This window comes from Pieris brassicae, chromosome 9 (assembly GCF_905147105.1).
Source record: "Pieris brassicae chromosome 9, ilPieBrab1.1, whole genome shotgun sequence".
In the NCBI taxonomy this organism is placed as follows: domain Eukaryota; kingdom Metazoa; phylum Arthropoda; class Insecta; order Lepidoptera; family Pieridae; genus Pieris; species Pieris brassicae.
Genome location: NC_059673.1, coordinates 6,476,774 through 6,499,652, shown reverse-complemented (window position 1 = coordinate 6,499,652; position 22,879 = coordinate 6,476,774). Strand labels below are relative to the sequence as shown.

At 37.5% G+C, this 22,879-nt stretch overlaps 1 protein-coding gene and 1 non-coding gene across 2 annotated transcripts in view; both read left to right on the top strand.

The window, feature by feature from the left end:
- LOC123714365 (tyrosine-protein kinase Drl) overlaps window positions 1-16,798 on the top strand; it is a 38,794-nt gene extending 21,996 nt beyond the window's left edge. Inside the window, exons 2-6 of the mRNA XM_045668597.1 lie at window positions 5,399-5,526; window positions 11,548-12,234; window positions 12,464-12,774; window positions 13,128-13,424; window positions 14,460-16,798. Of these exons, the coding sequence (XP_045524553.1) occupies window positions 5,399-5,526; window positions 11,548-12,234; window positions 12,464-12,774; window positions 13,128-13,424; window positions 14,460-14,571 (1,535 nt within the window). The 3' untranslated portion in view covers window positions 14,572-16,798. The remainder of the gene's footprint in view (window positions 1-5,398; window positions 5,527-11,547; window positions 12,235-12,463; window positions 12,775-13,127; window positions 13,425-14,459) is intronic.
- Window positions 16,799-17,550: 752 nt separating this feature from the next.
- Window positions 17,551-17,632, top strand: Trnas-aga. Its single transcript has one exon. It is a non-coding gene; the product is annotated as a tRNA-Ser (tRNA).
- Window positions 17,633-22,879: the final 5,247 nt, after the last annotated feature.

Below are 22,879 nucleotides of genomic sequence, written 5' to 3'. Positions count from 1 at the left end.
GTTAAGAAATTGGTATCATGTTTGAGGCATAAAATTTGATAGGTTTATGAACTCGTCTTTTATGTTACAGTGTTGCGATGACCTTATTTCGTATGTTTGTCATATATTGCGAGTTACATAATACTTCTTTGATGAAAGATAAAAGGCTTATTAAAGCCGTGTTTGTACCATTCTGTGGTCAATGGTCACTCGGACCGACGAGTAGATAGATTTCTAACTTAATTAACGCGCAATTAACTTTCCTTAGACCTAAAGGCGTGCCTAGTACATGCTTAAATAAACACAATTATGTTATTATTTAATACACACGTTAGTAGAGCTTGCAAAGATACATTATTAGGTAGGTCTTTTACGTCTTAACAAGTAAATCTACGATATTTTGTGTAAACATTAGATTTTAACAGAAAGCCATTAACTTGCGACAATCCGTCACATGCCCGAGACATGATGTCTTCCGGTATTGGCCAATAAAAATGTCGCCCTGGCAACATGTCTAAATAAGATTTTATGGATTCCCGATGATTTTTATGGAAAATTTGTATGATTATCGTTGCCACACGGGATGTTTAATCCTTGTATCTATGAATTGAATTGAAAAATTTACCTTCCAAAATTCTTGAGCATTCCTAATACAATAGACGAAAGATATTGTTTTTTTTTACTGTTATAAAAAGGAGCATACTTCATACCTCATAGACCAGCAACGGAGTGGCTGGGACGACTGCCCTTTTTGGGCGCGTTTTTCCTATACTAATTTAAAAAAACAGTTTGATTTTAAATTATTAAACCGTTCAAATATTCCAATGTATTAAGTGTAACTCGTAAAACGCCGCCATATTGTTCATAATTTTATGTTGAAAAATGAATGGAGATTCTTACAAGGTACACAGTACTGCGTTTACTTGGGTTTTAGCAGAATCAGCAGTATTGCGAGGTTAAACGCTTTTTGTGTCCCCTACCCTCGACGTAGTGAAGTGTATAACTTCACACACCTTCACCTCCGCACTTTGTTTTATTTCGCATAATCCTACAATAAGTTTGCCCTAAAATTCCCGCGCTAGGGGACTTATTGTACGTTCCATTATTCCATACAAATGCTTCTATAGATTTTTTTGTGAAAGCATTATACTGCGATTGAATGGATCTTGCGGGCGTGATTTTTCTCGCGATAAATACAATTGAGATATTTAATATTCTGTGCACCTTTTTGCTATCGAACTTTTTATTTTATGGAAATAGTGCTACCGAACTTCGTAAGAGCTAAAAAAAGTGTTTTAAAATCTACGTGCTTTTTAAGGCTTCGATAACGTGTGATACCAGCACAGTATTATATAGTAATGATATTTTTTTTATTTTGATTTTGTTATGTATGATATTGATATCTAAATTGAAATCTATATTAATTTAGTTATACACTTTTAGTACTTAAACTTTTGTATTTCGTTTTTCTTGTTCCTTACTAGGGTTTCTTACGCTTGTTAGAAAAACTTGTCATCCTCATACATCAAACCGTTAATAAAGTCAATCAATATTTTAAGCACCTCATCGTACAGTATTTTAATTACTTAAACACAAATAATAAACATATTTTTTTTAAATTTAATAATGCGCTTTTCCCTTAGTAGGTATAACTTTTTTCTTTACTAGGGTTGCCTGGAAGACAAGTTTCCCGTAGCCTTCTTCATTTATTTTATCTGGATGTATATGATCTAAATATGTAATGCAATAATCTTTAATAAATTATTTTCAGCACCACATCTCACAGAATTATGACCTAAATAAAATATATATTAAAATCGAGCTTAGCCAAGATCATGTTCAAGATACATTCCCGCTAACTGAGCTTCATGGTCGCATAAATACATGTTTAAAAAATCTTTGAATTGTTGATTCTCTTTTAAAATAGACATGTCACTTACATGAGAAAAAAATAACTTTAAAAACATAAAAAGTAAAATATTTCACGCCAACGTCGTACGAAATTATTGCATTAGAGTCCATGTACCAAAACTTCGCAGGCGTATTCGAAACAGGTCCACTTCTACCATTTCACGTATCTCAGGAGGCAAGCTGGCGTTTCTGTTCAATGTTCGTGGCGGCGTATTTAAAAAACTTAGATGAATTACAAAAAATGGGCGCCACAGGTCGCGTTATCTTATGTTATTTGTCATATCGAGTAGCTCGTTTCTTCTCGCCGCCTCAAAAGGCACCGCACAGTAGCTTACGAGTATGGGAATGCTTCACACTGTCACATTTCCTAATCGGAATATTTAGACTTTCAAGTCATTAAAATTATCTGATTACCGAATTTGTTAAGTATTTGTGATTTTATCGTTTTCTTGAAACTTTTGTATTCAAGTACGTATTACTACAGTAAAGTTTGTTTGTTCTACGAAATTTATGCACGGTTTCCATCCTCTTCAATCCTCTACAAATCGCTATGGAATTCACTTCCCGTCCCTTTTTTATATGAGGTAAAAATGCGTTTACGCTGGCCCGCGCCATCGATGTCTAGCTAGACTGTCCTTAAGATAGTTCCTTCACTATCTTCCATACTTGAACATATAATAATATCTTAATATTATCGTTATTCATGTGTAATTTTTCATTGTCTACATATAATAGCTTTCGTGGTTGCCTGGAAGAGATAGCTCTAAAAGGATAAGTCTAAATTAAACTACTTCCTGTTTGAAATCCGAAAAGGCTTGACCTGACGCTGTGTATTCAATACGTATAGATTCATTAGGTGGACCCCTAAGTGACACACCATTTTTTTTTTTGGTATTTTTAAAAATAATTTAGTATTAAAAGTACATATACCTCGCTAAGCAGAGCCTTCGCGAGCCCCCTGACATTGAGCGTGTGAATAGGCGGTATCAGTTAAAAGAGGGCCCCTTTGCTCCCTGTTTCGAACATACAAATAAATTTTCACCCTTCTACTGCCCGTCAACTTTCAGTTTTAACAGCAATATTAGGCAACAATCTTTACAGGGCACATAGTTTTCCGGGTCAGCTAGTATATATTAAAAAAAAACATTTCGTCCGTTTTATATTAACCCCTTGAGTATAAAGGCGTCGAATCAATTAGTCGATATGATCTACCATTTTGCATATAAATTGTCTTCAATATTTATTTGTATAACGCCTAATCGCTGTAGCGGCACGGCTAAACAAACAAAATTAACGGCGTTAATATTATCGCTTTAATCATATACGGTTGCTTCATTTGCATGTAAAATCCACAAACTTGTTTGAATGGGATGGATAATTTACTATTACGTTAACAAGCACGTTGTGTACCTGTGTCAATATGGCATTTATTTAATTTGAAGTTAAAGATTTTTGAATGTTTTTTTTTACAATTTTGGTTGTTATCTGTCTATTTGTCGAAAAAATTTAATATTGCTAGTATTTTAATATTGAAGTATCAATTTTATTTATAAGGTTACGATTTTGCTTCAGTGAATGACACAAGTTGATTATTGCGTATAAACAAGTTTTAATATCGCATATGATAAATCTATTGTTCACAGACGGGGTTCGAAGTCACGACCGTGCGACTAGCCTTACTCTGTCCTAATGGTTCATTAGTTGTTGATTGTAATTATACTTTGATGAAAGTAATACAAGTGTATTACAAGCACGTTGTTTCCTTAAAGTTGTCTTGTCTAGTCCTGCGGTTACTCGGCCGTAATGTTAAAGTTATATAAAAAATATTGATTTTGATCAAATTTACTGAATAATTTTAAGCTTTGTTAATTTAATTAATATAGGCTGAGGCCCCAATATGCGAAACCAGGTACTACTCGTAGTGGTTTTAGTTGGTATTGCTTACCCAGTCTCTGAACAGCAGATTCTGGTGTGGGTCGAGTCCCAAGTTTCGGGGGTAGGGGATGCGCGAATGCATTTCCATATCGGACATTTAAAAAAAAAGGTATCAACTTAATTAATATTTTATACAAATTGTTAACATTATTTTCATTAGAAATTAATGCGGGTTAGTGAATTTATAACATGATACATGTCGTTAGCGTTCCAAGATGAATATCAAATGTCTATAAATTTTAATTATGTAAAATTATACGTATAACAAGACACGTCCGCCGTATAATGGGCCTAAATTCGTGGAATTGTTTTAGTAGCGTGTACAAAGTACGTAGATTAGATTTATTAAACGTATTCCAAAAAATTAAATTATATTATTTTTAATTAGTCTTTCTTCGTGTAAAATATGTATTCGTCAAAAGGGTAAAGTTGCTCACTATTATTTGTAAATCATACTTGAAAAATCTGTAATTTACAGTATTTAACTAAGCTCAAAGTGGTCACCAAATTAAGACAATTATGGGTCTCAAAGTCCTACCCTGAGACAAGCTGAGGATAGAGTTGTGTGGTTGCGGCAAGTTGACGTATCTGTTAGGGCTTTTAAAGACAGCCACGACACTCAGTAATGAAAATTACGAAGAAGAAAAGAAGAACAAAAGCAACTAATCTCTCTATAGCATTATAAAAATCGTGATTTAGTGTTCAAAATTAAATGTAATACTAAGCCGCCATATCTATACTAATAGGTGATATAAGTCTAGTCTATATAAGTCATCGTAGAAGATTCCTTTAAAGATTAAGGCGAGAAGATGTACTCACTTAATATTTTTTCTTAGAACTTGAGAGTTCAGACTATATGATTGTCTCGAATCTCAAATCGGGAACTAAATAAATGCTTTGACAGCTCTCGAAACTAGATGTAATTTATATGTTCTAGTTTGGGTCTAAAAATTATAAAAGTTCCTTTAATACGGTAAGAATTTATTATAGCGACATCTATTGGCAAACGACGCTTTCAAAATGCGATATCTAATAGCATTTTGAAAGCATTGTCTTTTTTTATTATAATTTACTTCTATATGCATTACCTAAATATGTAGTTTAAGTCCGTATTCTGTACTGTTGATTTTGATAAGCGAATTTACATTAACTTTGAAGTTCCAAGAAACTGACACTTTTTCTCTATCTTTAAACTGGTTCCCATGATTTGTGGACAGGTGGCGGAGTCCTTTGATGATGCCGATACACGTGCTGATCTTGGTTTTTGTTATAGATTTTTGTTATTCAATACGAAAGATCGAATAGCTTTTTGTTAACCGCATAGATCGGATTATATTTTAAGAGACAAAGATCTTAGATTTATTTGGCTCTATAGTCTTATTTACTAGGCACTATAAAGGTACGTGGATGTATAGTCTACATAATCTACAGAATCCAAAGCTTTCTGTTAGACAATAGTTAAGTTAGACAAGATTTAACAAGCATCTTACGTAAAACAAATATACGGAAGGTACTTCCACAAATTGCGTAAAAAAATATATAAAACTAATATACGAATGTTTTTTGTTCGCAGGTCTAACAGCTGAGCTGTATTATGTAAGAGATGGCCAAATCAACTCCTACGCACTTAACTTCGTTGTTCCCGTTCCTGCTAATATTGGAGAGTTGCATTTTTCGTGGCAGAGCTTAACAAGACGACCGGTAAGAATATTTTTTATGCTTCAGTCATGATCGGCTAGCTGCAGAAAATTACCTCACCCTTAAAAAATTATACCTAGGAATGAAGAATTTTTTTTGGGGTGGTCACCCCTTATCACTGAGGGGTTTGAAAGATAGGTAGTAGCCGTTTCGGAGGAGTAAGGGAACAAACATTGTGACACGAGAATTTTATATATATAGAGATAACATAAATAATTATAGGTAATGATTATATGTCCCGGTAGAATATGAGACTCCGAAGGCCTGTTTGATGCGGTCGTTGTACCATAGGTGGTTTTACTGGGGCTCATCTGGTACCCTGAGTAGAAGAGTGCCTGGACTGAATCAAATCCCACATACCCTTATTTTTTTTTGTGCAGAAAAAAGGGTATATTCATATAGATTGTTGGCGTCATATAGACATAGGTTAGGAAATGCAAAATTGTGCCGTGTATTAAATATGACCACAAAACAGTGTTAGACGTAGAGGCATTCCCTCGTTGCAATGGCGTATATAGGGACATATTTCACGAGGTGTTAGGACACCATTTCCTTAGGTGACCCTTGTTCCTAGTGTGGGTACTAGACCATGGTATGGAGCCACTCCTCCTTTTTATATAACCATACTTACTACTTCCCTACGCCAGTTGTAAAGTAAACTAACTAGCCTGAGGTTCTATTGAGTCCCGATACTTCAAAACAAATAGAATTCTAAACATACCCTTTTGTTAACAAGAAAACGATTTCAAACCATTTGGTCGCAGTAAAACAGTTTCTCTGTATCGCTGAAAACAATTAATGAGTGTCATTGACTTTCTATAAAAGCATTTACAGCAGTGATTAGTTGTGAACTAAACTTAGATACATTTGAAGAAATAATTAAGCGAGTTTAATCCGTAATGCCTTTTAACAGTCTGTCTCGTCATTTGTGTTTTTCCGGTTCAAATGGCAAAATATCCAATTGATAGAGTAATTATAAAAACAGTTGATGTGGCAGTCTCACGAAACGTTGAGTAATAAATCACGTTTATTTAAGAAGTTGCTTAATTAATATTCGTATATACGGTATCTATATATAGATACCGTCAAACTTCTTGAGCTTTAAACAAGGGAGTGTGGGAAGGTGAACTGATTTACCAATCATGATATCGACACGTCACCCTCGCGCCGCTGCGCACCAACCTTAAGTGATACCTAAAAATGCTTCTGCGCAGGCAAGGACATTTGTTCAAGATGTTTGCCGGTATCTGTAAGACAAAGTATCCTGCTCTAAAATTTCTTACCTCTCGATATCAGATGCTGTCTTTAAATTTATTTAGAACTCTTTTTTTTAGGCTCTTATGTAATTACCGACTTATTGAATATTATTTTTATTCGATTTCAGTTTAGTTTAGTTAGTATATTTCTAGTATTACATGTAATTTTGTTTTTTTACATCTTGAATGTATTCCAAGGTGTTAAATTTATTGACAAATTTTACCTTAATTTGTTTTTATGAAAAAATGGGTTTCTTAATTTTTGCCTTGTACTTTTACGTTATATTGGCACTGATAAAATAAATGTGATAACGGTTAAAACACATTGTGTTTGTGTTTAAGGTAACAAAGTGTAAATAATTAAACAATATTAATTTGAAACAAAAATAATTCCGATCTCTTCAATATTAGTGTCAGGTAACTAACTAATAACTAATAATTGTAAATACTTGTCCATATTATTACGGCCTTAACTTGTATATCCCAGGTGGAACAGACTGGACAATGCGCCATTGCCATCCCTCTAGAAAGTAATATATTTAACTTAATTTTGTATAGTCTGTATTAATCCTAAAATAATGTTTAAAAAACTTCATGAATATTTTTTATAAGCCTATGATGTAATCGTTGGAGAAGTTTGTATATATTAGCGATAATCGAACAATGGATTGGTTGTGACCGTTACGGGCTAGTATGCAAATTAATCGGATGTTTAAAAGGTAGGTAGCCATTTAGAAATATTTGGACTACGCTATTTAGACATAATGATTTGTAATGTACGTGACGTGTAGATAATATAAGGTTTATTTGAGTCTCATAAGAATCTATTATTGAATTTAATTTTGGTTTTGGGTTCTGGTTTGTCTAAATTATAGTTCTGGTTTTTAAGTTCAAGTATTAACCCGCTGAAATCGCTTTTGGAACGTATGATGATGTTTGCTTTTATATTCGTGTAGTAAGAACACCAAAGTGTGGAAAACAATACTGCTGCCAATAGAATTTCTTCTAGAACGAGCTGGAAGCGCATCTGATGTTAAATGATATCACCGCCCCATGGACATTCAATGCCAGAGGGCTCGCGAGTGCTTTGCCTGTCTTCGAAGAACTGGTACGCTCTCTTCTCGAAGGATCCTATCCATCCATTGGTCCATTTGGTTTGATTTAGTGAGTACCTGGTTCCACATAGCGCTGGTGCACGGCAAAAAATTGCCTTGAATGTACCATTGTATAAAACCTAGAAATATGTTTCTTAAAGTATAGCCAACATAATATAATTATTATATATACAAATAAAACAAAGGCATTACTATAGATTTTCCATTATTCAATGTACTAATACTAATACTAAACACGGAAACTTTTTTCTAGTTTATTTTCTTATGGAAATACTTTGTCTTATCATTCTGATTTATAAATTAGTTCTGATAACTTATCCGAGTGTCTAGGATTAAACATGGATTAAAGCGTTTATAACATGGGTTCTTCTTGATGGTTCAGCCACCTCTGAACGCTTAAGTTCTTAAAGTATTAAGTTTCTTATCTATTTTAACTTCCACTTATCTTGATTAAAACTTTAACCACTTGATGTTACCTCTTAAGCGGAAGTATTTTTATTCATAATATTATTACTTGTGTAACTATGAATTATTTTTGAGTTATTTTTATCAGTTAACTTATATTCTAACCAATGTTTTACGCTCACTATCCCTCTACAGTCGGTAGCTTATGTCTGAGCGTGGTCAGCAACGAAACATCTGGAGCGGATAACCTGGTCGGCATCTATGCGTCAGTATGTCTCTCTCCCTAAAATATGGCGAGGGGGCCGATGGCTGGCCATGCGTGATACTCGTGAACTGGTGCTACTTGTGGTGAAAGGCCGTACTTGAATTCGTGTATGCGGTGATGTTAGTTATTTTTGACTACGTATTTGCGTGTTGTTCCCACGAGAATGTTAGTGCGTGCTCCTATTTCACCATGCCTCCTGCTGATGTCATATGGAACATTGTGTAATGGTTCCAGCTCCTTACAAACTTTGTGTAATACAAAAAGAAACTTGGCGATTAAAAAGAGTGGCGGAGAGGTTTTTGCCAGTTCTTCTCTTCCGTTCTACGCCCATGATTTGAGAACTGGTAGTAAATGTAAAATTAGAAGCATTTCATGTATTTTTTTATTGACGTTCATAAGTGTACTTTGTGTTACCTATATGAATAAATTATTTTTGACTTGACTAATAGCGTACAGTACATCTGGTTGGTGAACGGCCACGTGATCTTTTGTGTTACTAACCACAATCAGTTTCTCCTGGTTCTCATCGCCTTTGCGTATTGTGTTACCGAAATATGATACGCTACTATGATTAAGAAAAATATATTGATACCGGATTTATATATCTAAAGTCACGATGATTACGAGACGTATAGAATATAGATATAGAAAAGCTGTCAAATTCGATGTCTATGCCCTTTACTTTATAGAGGTTGTGTGTTTGTGATCTCTGGATTTTAAAAATTTCCGGTTTTGTAAATTATTCTACCAATAGACTTGAAAATTATACTACCTACTAGACGTATTTGCAATATCATAGAAAAACGGTTGAACGAAAACGTTCCTTGCTCCATTAGCGATGAGTTTATATGATTGAGTTCTAGAGAAAAGCTTGATTCCTACAAAAAGTCATATACAGAATATGTATAACTATTATATTATATAAAAGCAAGAACGCTGCGCTGTATGTTCGCTTGACCAATATCGAAAATGTATCATCAGGTTTAGGTATTAATTTTTCGAAGTTAACGCGTTACGGTTGACGGGGCTGGTCGCTGGTTTACAATAAGCCATGTAGATTCGTACGATTGATTTCTCTCGAGACGCTGGAGTCCGGTCTCTGGTCATTAAGCGTCGGTCCAAGGATCTTACAATCACTTTTTTGAGAAATATTCTTATTTCGTATTAATCTACAAACAAGACATTCATAGTCGACTTGAAACTAATTTATTTGTATAAGTTTTTTGTTGTGTTTGTTTGTTATTGTCAGGAGAAGGTTCTTATGAGTTAAACAATTAAGAAAAGTGCTCTGAAAAATGGAAAATTTAAGAATACTTACTTCTACTTACATTCTAGGTAAACCTGACTTGTTACGATACATTTTTTTTTCAGTGCATAGCGCTTTTGCTTTTGAAACTTTTTGATGTAACCTTATGGCGTTAGACATAACATTGCCAGAATGCGTGTAGCAAATATCGTCAAAGAGCACGTAAGAAACATGAATATCGTTTAAAACAAATGCTTTTATCGGAGTTATTATATTGGTAATCAATATTCATAGTTAAGACAGGACAAAGTGTGTCGGATCATCTAGTTAAATAAATACAAAACGGTTTAACTTTTTATTTAATATAGTACATTTTAAAGTTAAATTATTAAAAAAATATCGCCGTCTCATAAATACGTGATACAAACCAAGTTATCTTCTCACGGCCTAAACTTATCCACAGCTTATACGACGATTGTATTATTGATGGCAGACACGTACGGAATAACAATAAATGTTGTTTTTATGTTAAAATCGATCGCTTGTTATGCAAATATTAAGTTATCTCAGACAGTTTATATCCTTAACTAAATATTATGTGCATTTAAAAGTCGGTGATCAGACATATGCCTCCGATTTTTGGGTTATAGGCGGTTTACTCCTAATTCATAAAAGCATTGGTGTTCGGCTGGACTGGAAAGCATGACCCCAGGAATGATCAGTACTGTAAAACGTGTTTAGTTTATTCCTTTTAAATATATCTTAGAATTATCGCAAAAAAACCATATAACCGTTTAGAGTTCACTGAACTTCAACCATCTGTTTATTTAGGACACATTTGCAAGTTTAAGATTTACAATGCCATATAAAAAGACGGTAATAATTACGTTGGATTGTGTAAATTACATTTAACAAGCGCATCGTTTGTATGCGCGCTACAATTACTATTTCAGTAGGTTTATGATTGCGACTACCTATTTACTGCGGCGGCGCTTTTGACCGCGCTAAGCAAATATTTGTTGAAGTGAGGGCATGATCGCGCCATTGTACAAGCTGCCCGACTAACTAATATTTAATTAGAGGCTATGTTGTCGCACCTCCGTATCCCCGCATGCGTGAGGAGGCGGCCGACCGGCAAAGGGCCCGCGGCGAATACTGTTTGCTCTTACATTCATGTTACCGGCCAGTGATTAGTCAGATCTGTGCTTGGAACACAAATAACTACCTCGTTATGCTGGCTTATAAGTATTGTTTGTTCTTGTCTTAATGATACCCTTTCATAATTGCGCCCGAAACTATTACGCAATGTTTTATGTTAGATTAACTTACAAATCGTGTTTTAATAGTTCATTGTTTACGTAAAGGTGGATTATTTATCTGACCCAGTTCCTAAACCTTTATTGTTCCATTTAGGTTCCTTAGCCTATGTAAAATTCTTATACCTTTAGTACATATTTTTTGATATCTAAAAAAGTAAGCTCACGTAAGAAATAATAGGTTTTAGGAAATTGTTAACGAAACACAATTATTAGATTTTAAAACGTATAATCAAAAATAATAAATTTTCGAAGGGGGGCTCCCCTTAACTATTAAATTGCCCCCTGTGGGGTGTGGGCACCACGTGGAAACACGATCTAATCATTTTAGGCGTAGTGTCTTTTACTGTCACGTTGCTTTTATACCGTTATATACGCACAAGAATATGAATACTAATATGTATATAATGCTTGTTCACAGTTACCATACACGCTGCGAGTGGATGTCATCTCTCATCCCGAGGCTTTACACCCGCCAACCTTCAGTATTCCAAGTACTGGCCTGGTGCCAACTGAACCACAAACGTGGCAAGTGGATCTGCCCTGTACACACACGGTAGCAGCTGAAGTGGACGTCACCATCGCCCTTAACATCTCTACTGGTTCATCATCCACGACATTACATTTTAGAAGACGTAAAATATGCCTAAAAGATGCTCCACGACCCGCTGTAAGAGTCGATAATGCCCCTCATGCTCCTACTTCTGCTGATATATTCTACGCTGGGGCTGGTTGTGCTGGTGGAGTTATTATTTTAGCAGCGGTCGCAGCAGTGGCTTGTCGAGCTCGCGCCAGGAAACTTCGTAGAGCAAGAAGCGATGAGCAAGATGCTCACGCGTTCTTACCAGACTCTTCCTGCAAATCTGCAGCTAGCTATACAAGCTATAGGCGTCCAACATCTTTACCACCGGTTGCTGCTGAAGAAAGGGCTAGAGATCTACAACAAAGAATAGCAGAGTTGACAATACAAAGATGTCGAGTAAGGCTACGATCAGTGGCGATGGAAGGCACATTCGGTCGTGTATACAGAGGAACATACGCAGACGAAGATGGCAGGGAACAAGAAGTGTTAGTCAAAACTGTGGCTGAACATGCATCACAAGTACAGGTAAATTCAATAGCATCTTTATTAAGTATTTGGCTAATGTAACGAAGCTTCATTTATTTTTCGTTGAAGATTTTTCTTTATCGCTAGACCAGATCAAAATCTTACTGACGAAAGATTACACATTTGTTGTTAGATTTGTAGGAGCGATGACTGCTATGCTCCAAGCAATCTTGCAAAGTAAGCCTACCATTTCACTGGGCCATATATTTCTATTGAAAATTTCTTTTAGGTGTCACTACTTCTTCAAGAAGGCTGCATGCTGTACGGGCTTCATCACGAGCGGGTCCTATCCGTTCTGGGTGTCAGCATTGAAGACCAGACGGCACCATTCATTCTATACCCCTGGGGTCCAACCTGGAGAAACCTAAAGCAGTTCCTATTAGCGTGTCGAGGAGTTGCAGTAGGTGGGGCAACGGGTGCTCCGCCCCCTCCATTAACAACTCAACACGTGGTCAGAATGGCACTTCACGCCTTAGATGGACTTTCCTATCTACATTCGCAACACGTACTGCATAAGGACATCGCTGCAAGGAATTGCGTGTAAGTAAAAGCTTCCTGTAAAGTAATGTGTACTGCATAATGAATTGTGATTTGTTTAGCTCTTTCCTAGGAAAGCTTTTCAGACCTTACTTTAATATTTGGATTAAAAGTTGTACTTGTTCGATTCTGTCAATGTTTAACTAACTTTTTATTGATAATTTAAAGGTTAAACGAACATTTAAAATCTTCTATTTTATCTAGAAATCATTCAAAATAATTCCGAAATGAAATCTATATGGATTAATCTGAAAATATACCATATTCTAACACTAGCGCCACTGATTTTTTTAATGCATAAAGAACACCATAGCTTTGCTTAATATAATATGCTCCAAATAAATATTTGTTAACAGAGTTGACGAGAATCTACGTGTCATGATAGGTGACAACGCGTTATGTAGAGACCTCTTCCCAGCTGACTACCACTGTTTAGGAGATAATGAAAACAGACCCATCAAATGGCTGGCTCTTGAGACACTCTCAAAGAAGCAGTTCAGTCCAGCATCAGATGTGTGGGCGTTGGGAGTACTTCTATGGGAATTGACGACGCTGGCACATCAGCCATATGCGGAAGTCGATCCATTTGAAGTTGCTGCGTATTTGAGAGATGGTTATAGATTGCAGCAACCGGCCAATTGTCCGGACGAATTGTGAGTACAGAGATTCATAAAACATAATATTAACCTACCCTATCTCATACGTGTAAAATCCCTTATAACTTGGGAAAATAAATAAACATACAAAACATTTAATGAAAGTTATTTAGGAATTTTGATTTTCTATTCATAAACCAAGTCGGATAATTGTTAAAAAGGCTTATTTAACTATATAAAATACAAAAACAATGTGGAAATTTTGGTATTTGATAGTTGGTTGAATAAGACAATAATTTAACAAATAGCACAACTAATCTATCGGCTATTGAAACAGGACTACACGGCTAACAAAATTATTAAAAGGATTTAAAAAATAATTTATCTTGCAGTTGTTGCTTTAATGACGGATCAATTTTTTTAAATTAGTTTGTTTATCGAATTGTTTCTGATTCGTTGATGATTTAATTATACATTGAAAGAAAACAATTTTTTTTAAACCGGATTAAAGTTATTTGTATTATTATAAACTTATAATTATTACATAATTTTAAATTTAAATTTTTCCGACGTTTCGCGTGCTTTACGTTACGTTTGCGATCACGGTGCCTGAAGACAAAAGGGTGTTGAATGTCAAAAGTATCACAGCTGTAGAGAAAGTTGTGTTTTCTGTATTTATTTCCCTGGAGTTGGTATGGACTAAAAGATGACGGGTTTTTGCAGAAAACTCCAAAAAAGTACATCGATCGATTTACGATTTAAATTACTTCGCTGGATAGAAAGAAAAAAAAAAGGCAATTTTTGACAGTTTGAATTCATTTTATGACGAAAATGTATAAAGAACATGATTTTGAAATTTACACGATATATTTTATCGCAACTCAAGTAATCCATTTCAGAAAAAAAAAATGATAAAATTACATTAATTTAATGTTTTACAAAACTAATTGTTATTACGGGCCGGTGCGCCTCAGCGCTCCAGCTCTCCATCTCTCCATCGCGTACCGGAATCCACCCCGAGACACTGACACAGCAATTCGTGCTGGGATAGGGCCTTAATTATACATACTAATAATAATTTCATATCCACAGGTTCGCAGTAATGGCCTACTGCTGGGCGATGTCACCAGACGACAGACCAACGCTTCCACAACTGCAAATATTTTTACGTGACTTCCACGCTCAACTTACGAGATTCGTCTAGACTTGAATGTTTAACCAAAGACAATAGTGAAGTGTCAGTGCGTTACCAATGGCCTTAGCCTAAGTAAGGTTTTACTGTAACTGTAGCACTTTGCGATTGATTTTTCATAATACAGTTTTCAAGACAAATCTTATTCGACCAATGCACGTTAGTGCTTTCTTTAGTTATTAAACAGACTCTTTGTAACCATGGTTACTGTGTATGTAACCATGGCGACACGGTGCCGGCTTTATAACGCCATATGTATTCACTTGTTATATTGTAACTACGGATGTATTCTACCAACCGGTAAATTAAATATTTTTAACGTAGACAGTGCTATGACAGTGACTTTTGGCACTACGTACTTGAATCTGACATATAACTGAAGCCTTTTGAGAGCTAAGGCCCAGGATAATGCCGTAAGACTGATAGTGTAAGATAGATATCATCACGTGTTTTTGCTTCTGTTCTTGGTACAGATAAAAGGCATTAAGAATCTCTGTGTAAATTGCTTGAAAATTACAATTAAATTATATTTCTGAATACACATATACATACTTAATGTCGTGTCCAAGAAATGATTTAAAATGGGGAAAATATTGAATTGAATTTTTTAATAAGGATTTTTTAAATAATTACGTTATACATAAATAAAGAACGATAAGAATACGATATGCTTACCGAATGTATGAACGATATCCATAATTTGAAAGAAATGTGGTTTTTAATGCAGACCATATATAATTTAAAAATATCTTTAAAGAATTTATTTATAAACCGATCTAATAGTTTTGGTAGGTTTGGGTCAAACGTTCAACGTCGCCGTTTGACTTTTCACGCACAAAGCTATGAAATCCATTCCATTGTTAAAATAATAAATGATAACTTCAATCTTTTTAGTTTAAAGTCTAACGATATTTTCCAATCACTCGTGAGTCTAGTAAAAACTGAATTTTATTCAAATATGTTACGTAAAAGGCTAAGTATAGCTTTGGATCCTTAATTCGGTAAATATAACGTATTTTTCAATGTATGTAAAAAATTTCGAACGACACAATTGACACAGAGAAATTTTGGCGCTTCGCCCTAATCTAGAACTCAAGCAAAAATATGTGGTTTGTTACTGCCATATTAGATATAAATGTAAATAAATATTGATGTGCCTCAAATATTGTAAATTTAATAGTACAAGACAATATAAATGTATGATTGTTTGGAATGGGAACCATTTGGAAGGGTAATGCTGGATGCAATATGTCACGTTAATTAATACATATTAAATTGAATTTATAAAAATATATCCATCGAACAGTTTTAACAAACGCTTTCATCGTAAATTCAAAAGGAAAGAGACGATAGTTTAAATGTGTGATTCCTGTCGAAAGTGGATTAGATTTTGACTATCCTCAAAACAAAAATTGCTAAATCATTTGACTTTTTAAATATTAGCTATAATACTAGTTTCCATTCATTGTTATAATTAATTCAATTATAAAAAAACAGAAATAAGTTTTTTTTACTTGAACGGGGGGCAAACTGGCAGGATGCTCACGTGAGGATAAGTGATACGGTATCAACACTGCCAAAACACTCGCAAGTGTGTTGCCGGCGTTTTAAGAATTGCTATACTTTTCTTTAAGGACCTTAAATCGTAGTAGAAAACTGATTTAAAATACGCTCGGTTGTGAAACGACGGACGTTGAGGGGATACGGATGGAATTCTGCCTCGACGTCCGATGATGAAACTCTGCAGGAATTAATGCAAATAATTCTCTAGTTTTCTTCAGTCAATAATTGTTCTCTACAGTATTCCTTCCAGGTGGTGTTAGAACCCATCCTATATATTAAGTGCCAAAATTGTGCCAATTTTGAAAAACCCAATAGAAATCTTAATCAAATTATCTGTTTATCTTAAGAAAGTTTAGCATTTTGGTAAAACGGTTTACAGACACGCCATATTTGGTATACCTTGTACCAGTATTATTAGTAGCCAGCATAAAATTTTGCGACGAAGGTTGTTGTAACTTTTAATATGTTTATATAAATCTTTCTTTTTTTAATAAATTATTAATTTTATTTATCCTATATGTGAAGTAAGTTTGAGTTTTTGAAGTTAAAAAAATGTGGCGCGTCTTAGTAAAACTTGTAAAAAATATCGAGAATTGTACGAAAAATTATGAAGACATGTATAAACGCTATAGATAATTTATTTCTTGTGTAAGTACATAAAGACTATGTATATGTAATGTAGCTATGTATATTTGTAAATATTTTGTTAATTATGACAATATACGAGTGATTATATTGAATATTGCCTTTTTTTCTAAAGAACTTCTAAGACGTTCGAATGGTATGGGTGACGTAGCCTTAATGGGTTACAAAAATTTTGGAACTGGAAATATCCCATTACAAGGCACATTTGTGAGTCTGAATTTATAGGTATTTATAGGTACAGCTTGTATTTTATCTAATTAAATTTAGTGTTCGGTCAACTGCAACGCACTCGCGAGCCCTCTGGCATTGAGAGTGTCCATGGGCGGCGGTATCACTTAACATCAGGTGAGCCTCCTGCCCGTTTGCCCCCTATTTTATAAAAAAAAAAACTGTATGATAAAAATTTGTGTTTTAGTAGTTTTGTCGCCAATAGAGGCAATAAATAATAGGTGAAACAATATTTTTTTATAGACGGCTTATATTTACAGGCTTATAAAATGTTGATAATCTGTAAGGTTTTGTTGCTTGTAATTTGTCTACGAATTTCAGGAAAAATTTAAGATCCGCCAATCTACTTGATTTTAATCACTTACACTGTGCGACCCAAAAAGTATATTTAAATCAGTTTCATTAAAATGGGTTTAGTAATTTAAAGAAAAATGAACCACTCAGTTTTGTAAAATAATTTAATTTTATGTCGTACATTGATGAGCAACAAAATACTATGTTGAATATTTTTATCAACGTCGTTATTTTATGAAGTATTTCAGGCATAATTTACAAGCAGTCGTGGCCGAGCGGTTAAGGCGTCTGACTAGAAATCAGATTCCCTCTGGGAGCGTAGGTTCGAATCCTACCGACTGCGAATACTTTTTTATATGAAGCGATATTATTTTTAGTAAAATGTATTTTATTCATACACTTTTTTTTAAATACCAGCCAGTCTCATAATGAAATAATTTTGATTCTCGGTTAAATTGTATTTTCACTGTTCTATCAAGAGAAAAATTTGAATGATGGAGTACAATTCCTTATACTCTCAATTGGATCCGACACAAAGATGTAACGTCGATACAGTAAAATGTCGAAATATTAATATTGAATGCTTTTTAAAACATCTGAGACAACATTTAAGAAACAAGACGTTATGACATCAGTTTAGCGTTTCCTTTTTTAACTTAAAGGCTTACATTTTTGAAATTATTAACTCTGTGTAATTATGGGAGTTAAGGTTGACACATAGCGATTTAACCGGGGTACTGGCGTTTAATTAATTGGACAAATTATTAAAAATTAGAAGTATGTTAAATAAATAAGTGGTATGGTATGGGAATGACAGAGAGAGACCAGACTTTATTTATATTATTGGAATTAGATAATATTTGAAGATTTTACGGACTCCAAGTAATTCATACATTCCTAATTCAAATTTAACAATAAAGCTCATTTTTGTACGTTTGTCTACACACATGTAGTGATCCTGATTTAAATGAAGTAAGTATATTGCTAGTTTGGGCGATTCCTTGGGCAGTTGTTAAGGTATCAAATCAAATCAATTTTTTTTTATTACAATTGGTCTTTCATTGATAAATAAAAGAATAAAAATAAGTATTGCTTTTCAAAACATAATATATACCTAATAAAACCGTCGAATCACATATGCTATTCAGTCTTAATTAGTAATATTAACACTATCAATTAAGCACAAAAATATAGGTCGGACGTACGTTCTAATGACACAAAAACACAGTAAAAACCCACCCCTGTTTGCCAACGATTAATTAACGGGGGTAAATTACAATTAGTGGGCGCTACTGTACGTTTTATGTTTCCCGTTTTATGAATGGACCTTTTATGTCTGAAAATTAATTAAATGAATAACGTATTTTAATAAGACTTTTATATTGTATATTGTCGATTTTGGTTATAAATTTAAAAGCTCTTAGACCCAATAGACGAAGTGTCTTGAGAATTGTGTCTTGCCTTGGGACCTTGCGGACCATGTTATAGAGTCAAAGCTGTCCAAGATAGATCAAGCTGGTGTTCTATGGTGGATGTCCTACGCAAAGAGCACTTTAATTGATAGCCAGTCAGCCTTGCGGAAATATTCAATCGTGAATTGTATGCAATTTTTGCTCTAGAGAAATTAAAGCCTAACTTACTTTAAAAGATAAAATTATATTTTTTGTAAAGTTCACTAACGCCAGAGCTGGTCTGCTTTCCTCGCTCAACGAATAAATATGGCAATACAGCGAAGAAATGTTAAAGGTACACTGCCACAGGGAGCAAAGTTTTTACACTTGATTTATTTTCTTTTTATAATTTTTTTAATATTTTTAATAACTTTTCTAAAACTATTTTTTTTAAGGAATCTTTATAGAACTTCTTGAAATATGTATAAAGGATGTGAAGAATCTTTATTATCCCAATGATAAGAAATAGAAGCAATAGTCATAGCTCTGTCTGGTAGCAAAAGCTACCCTTAATTTCTTGTACATAGGGGAAAATAATGACGTTTTAGTAATGTCATCCATTGAGCGCGAAGTTTTTTTTTTTTTTTTTTTTGAGAATGGAATCTCGCTGTTGGCCTTAAGGGCCTTTACAGCTCAGCTCGGGCTGTTTTGGCGAGCGTAGCTCGGCCAGAATGGCGTTTTATCCCGCGGCTAGCGCAAGGGCGTCTCCTGTGAGACTCGAACCTCGGCTTGGGCCGTCGCGGGGCGGTCAATCGCCTGAAGGGCAGGACGGAAGCTCACTGTAGTGAGCGAAGTGCGAAGTAAAGGTCCTCGCCTTCCCCGGTGAAGGCGGTTTTTTACCCTAATCTGTGATTGGCTATTTTTATTATTGGCCGCGCGGGCGGCATTTAATTTATTGTTTGCTACAGTAATTGGATCGTCCGGATCCGTTAGTATATGTCGGGGCCTCCTACGAGCCTTTTTTGTCGGGAAGGGGTAATAGTTGATGCTATTACGCACCAGCGGATTGGGATGGTGTTTAGCCTTGTCAAAGTGGCGTGTGGAAGCCAACTTCATCCATTGGGCTATGGTAGGGAGCTCCAGGTCGTGGTGGAGATCGACGTTTCTCACATAGAAGGGCGCACCGGTCGCGATTCTCATGAATCGCGACTGAAGCACCTGTAGCCGGTGTATATAGGATGGGGCACAATGCGCAAAGACTACGCTAGCGTATGTCATGCACGGTCGGATGCAGGCCTTGTACAGGGTGACCTTGTGTCTGAGAGACATTTGACTCCTTTTATTTAGGAGGAAATGAAGGCGAGAGAGGACAAAATGGGCCTTCTTGCGAACGGCGGCTATGTGCTTTCGGAAAGACATGCCGCTATCGAGCGTGACTCCTAGGTACTTTACGGACTTTTGCCATGGAATGGCTTGCCCGTATAGGGTTACCTCTGTCTTGAGGTGAAATTTATCCCTAGCGTTAGCACCGGGGTTGCCCCTGGCAAAGAGAACTGCTACGCTTTTCTCGGGATTTATTTGGAAGCCCCATTTCCGAAACCATTCGCCTAACGACGTGGTAGCGGTCTGGAGTCTGTCCACAATGACACCTCTATCTTTATGGGTGGTATAGAGAGCGGTGTCATCGGCATAGAGGGCTAGCTCCACATTGGGAGCCCTAGGGATGTCGCCGGTATACAGCGTGAACAGAAGGGGCGAGAGGACCGAGCCCTGAGGGACTCCGGCCATGATGGGGCGAGGAGACGATAACGTTCCTTCTACGCGATAGCGCATTGAGCGGTCGGACAAGAAGTCGTGTACGATACGCACGAGTCTTAGTGGCACATTAAGGTGGTAGAGCTTGTAAACCAAGCCGTTGTGCCAGACCTTGTCGAAAGCTTTCGCTATGTCGAAGAAGAGCGCACCCGTGGCTCTCGGTTTCAGGGAGCTATTCATCCCGGAGAGGATGTGCTCCGTGATTCGATGGACTTGATGAACGCACGAGTGGGCCGGCCTGAAGCCAAACTGCTCATCGGGAATGAGCCCCTTATCTAGGGCAAAGTCTAGGAGGCGCTTTTTAAGTACCTTCTCGTAAAGCTTGCTAAGCGTATTGAGAAGGCTGATAGGGCGGTAACTGGTGGGGTTGTTACGGGGTTTGCCTGGTTTGTGAATACCAATGACAATGGCCTCTTTCCACTGCGCCGGGAAGGTGCAGTTTTCAAGGAGGCAATTGAAAATGGACACTAGTAGGCATATCAGATGGGGCGGGAGGCACCGGAGGACCTTGTTCGAGATGGCGTCGAGACCTGGAGATTTACGAGGCAGTGAACTCTTTATTAGAGTTTTGACCTCGGCGATCGACGTAGGAGGGAGCGGCTCGGGAGGGAGGGGCAGTGCTACGATGCGTTCGACCTCGCGGTTCACGTGTTCGACGTGCGCCGGGTCGCTGTGATCGAGATACGGGGTGCACTGCTCCACTAGGTTGACGGCTAAGCACTCGGCTTTTTCGTCGTCGTCGAATGCGTCAGGCAGATTTGGACGCTTGAGAGGGGGCATGGACGCCACCGTGTCGGTTTTTAGGGAACGCGCGAGAGACCAATAGGCCGTGTGCGAAGGTGACAATTCGCTGGTAAGACGGTCCCAGCGTTCGTTTCTAATTTCCCGCATGCGCTCTTTGACTCGGCGCTGCGAGGCGCGGAGTGCTCTGCGGTTTTCGTCGGTCGGTGCTCTGGCGAAGGCGCGAGTCGCCGCGTTCTTCTCGGTCAATAGACGCCTCGCGTCCGGGGGAAGCTCCCAGCGTTGAGCGAACTCATCTGGGACCTTCCGGGACGACTCGGCGACCTTGGTCTGAATGTGATTAGTGACCGAGGAGATCGCGTCTAACGCGTGAGCGGACGAGACTAAATTGTCGGGGACATTTGGGAGGGCAGAGGTGTCGGCGGGCTTGAGGGCCTCGTCTAACTTCTGCCAGTCGACAGTGGACTTGAACCTCTTCTCTCGAGTGTTAGGAGGGCCGAATTCAAAGTGAACCGGGAAGTGATCCGAGTCTAACTCGTGTAACGTCTCTACGCTTCGCGGCTGTAGTGCCACGTTACGTAAAACCGCTACGTCTATGACGTCCGTTGAGAGAAGGCCGTTGCCTGTTATGCCACGGCGAGTCGGTTGTATGGGGGCAATGACGTTGAAATTGAGCACGTCTATAAGCCTATTGAGGGCTAACCCATTAGGGTTTTGTTTTGAACTATTCCAGTCCCCGTGTTTGCTATTGAGATCCCCGACTAATAAGACCGAGGGGCCCATCGCAAACAGGGTTCTGAGATCGCTCTCTAGTATGTCCTTGGCGGGAGGGAGGTACACCGACGCGATAATAATCGGCTGATGGCCGGTCATGGCTACGCGCAACACAGAGCACTCTATATTGGTAAGGGAGGGCGGGTCTAACGGCGAGCAGTGAAGCGCTCGTCTATAATAAATGAGCGTACCGCCTTTCGCCGTAGGTCGGTCGTTTCGCACTACGTTGTAATTCGCGAATCTGGGAGCGTGAACGCTGGGCTTGAGGAAAGATTCCTGTACTAGGAAAATATCTATTTGGTGGCGAACGAGGAAATCTCGAACCAAATCTGCCTGCGGCTTGAAACCGTTTGCATTAAAAGTCACTACGGACAGTGATCGAGCCTTGATCCTAGACGTGGTCGTAGCTATTGCGGTGTGGTGGAGTCTGCAAATTGTCGCACGGACTTAAGGAGCTGGACGTGCTCGATTACAAGTTGCTTCTTGTCTTCCGCGTTATTGGCGGATTTGAAAGCCTCGGAGAAGGCGACAAGAGCGTCTATGTCTAACGCGTCTACGATGCTAAACGCGAGATTTAAGGCGTCGCGGACCTTTTCTGATTCCGCGGCGGCCTCCGCCGTGTGGCTGAGGGCTTTAGCCGGAGGGCTCACCTTGCGTGTGGGCCTCGCCGTTATGACGGGGGTCGGCGCCGGCGCCTGGAAAGGCTTCACGGCTGCCGATTTTGTTGGCAGAGGCGGGAAGGCCTCTGACGTGAGCTGGGGAGGGCCCTCCGTAACGGGGGGCTTGGTCCAAGCACTATTCTTAGGAGGTGGGGCCGGCGCGTACGTGGGCTTTGCTCCCGCGCCACGACGGACCGCATCGCGCCCCGC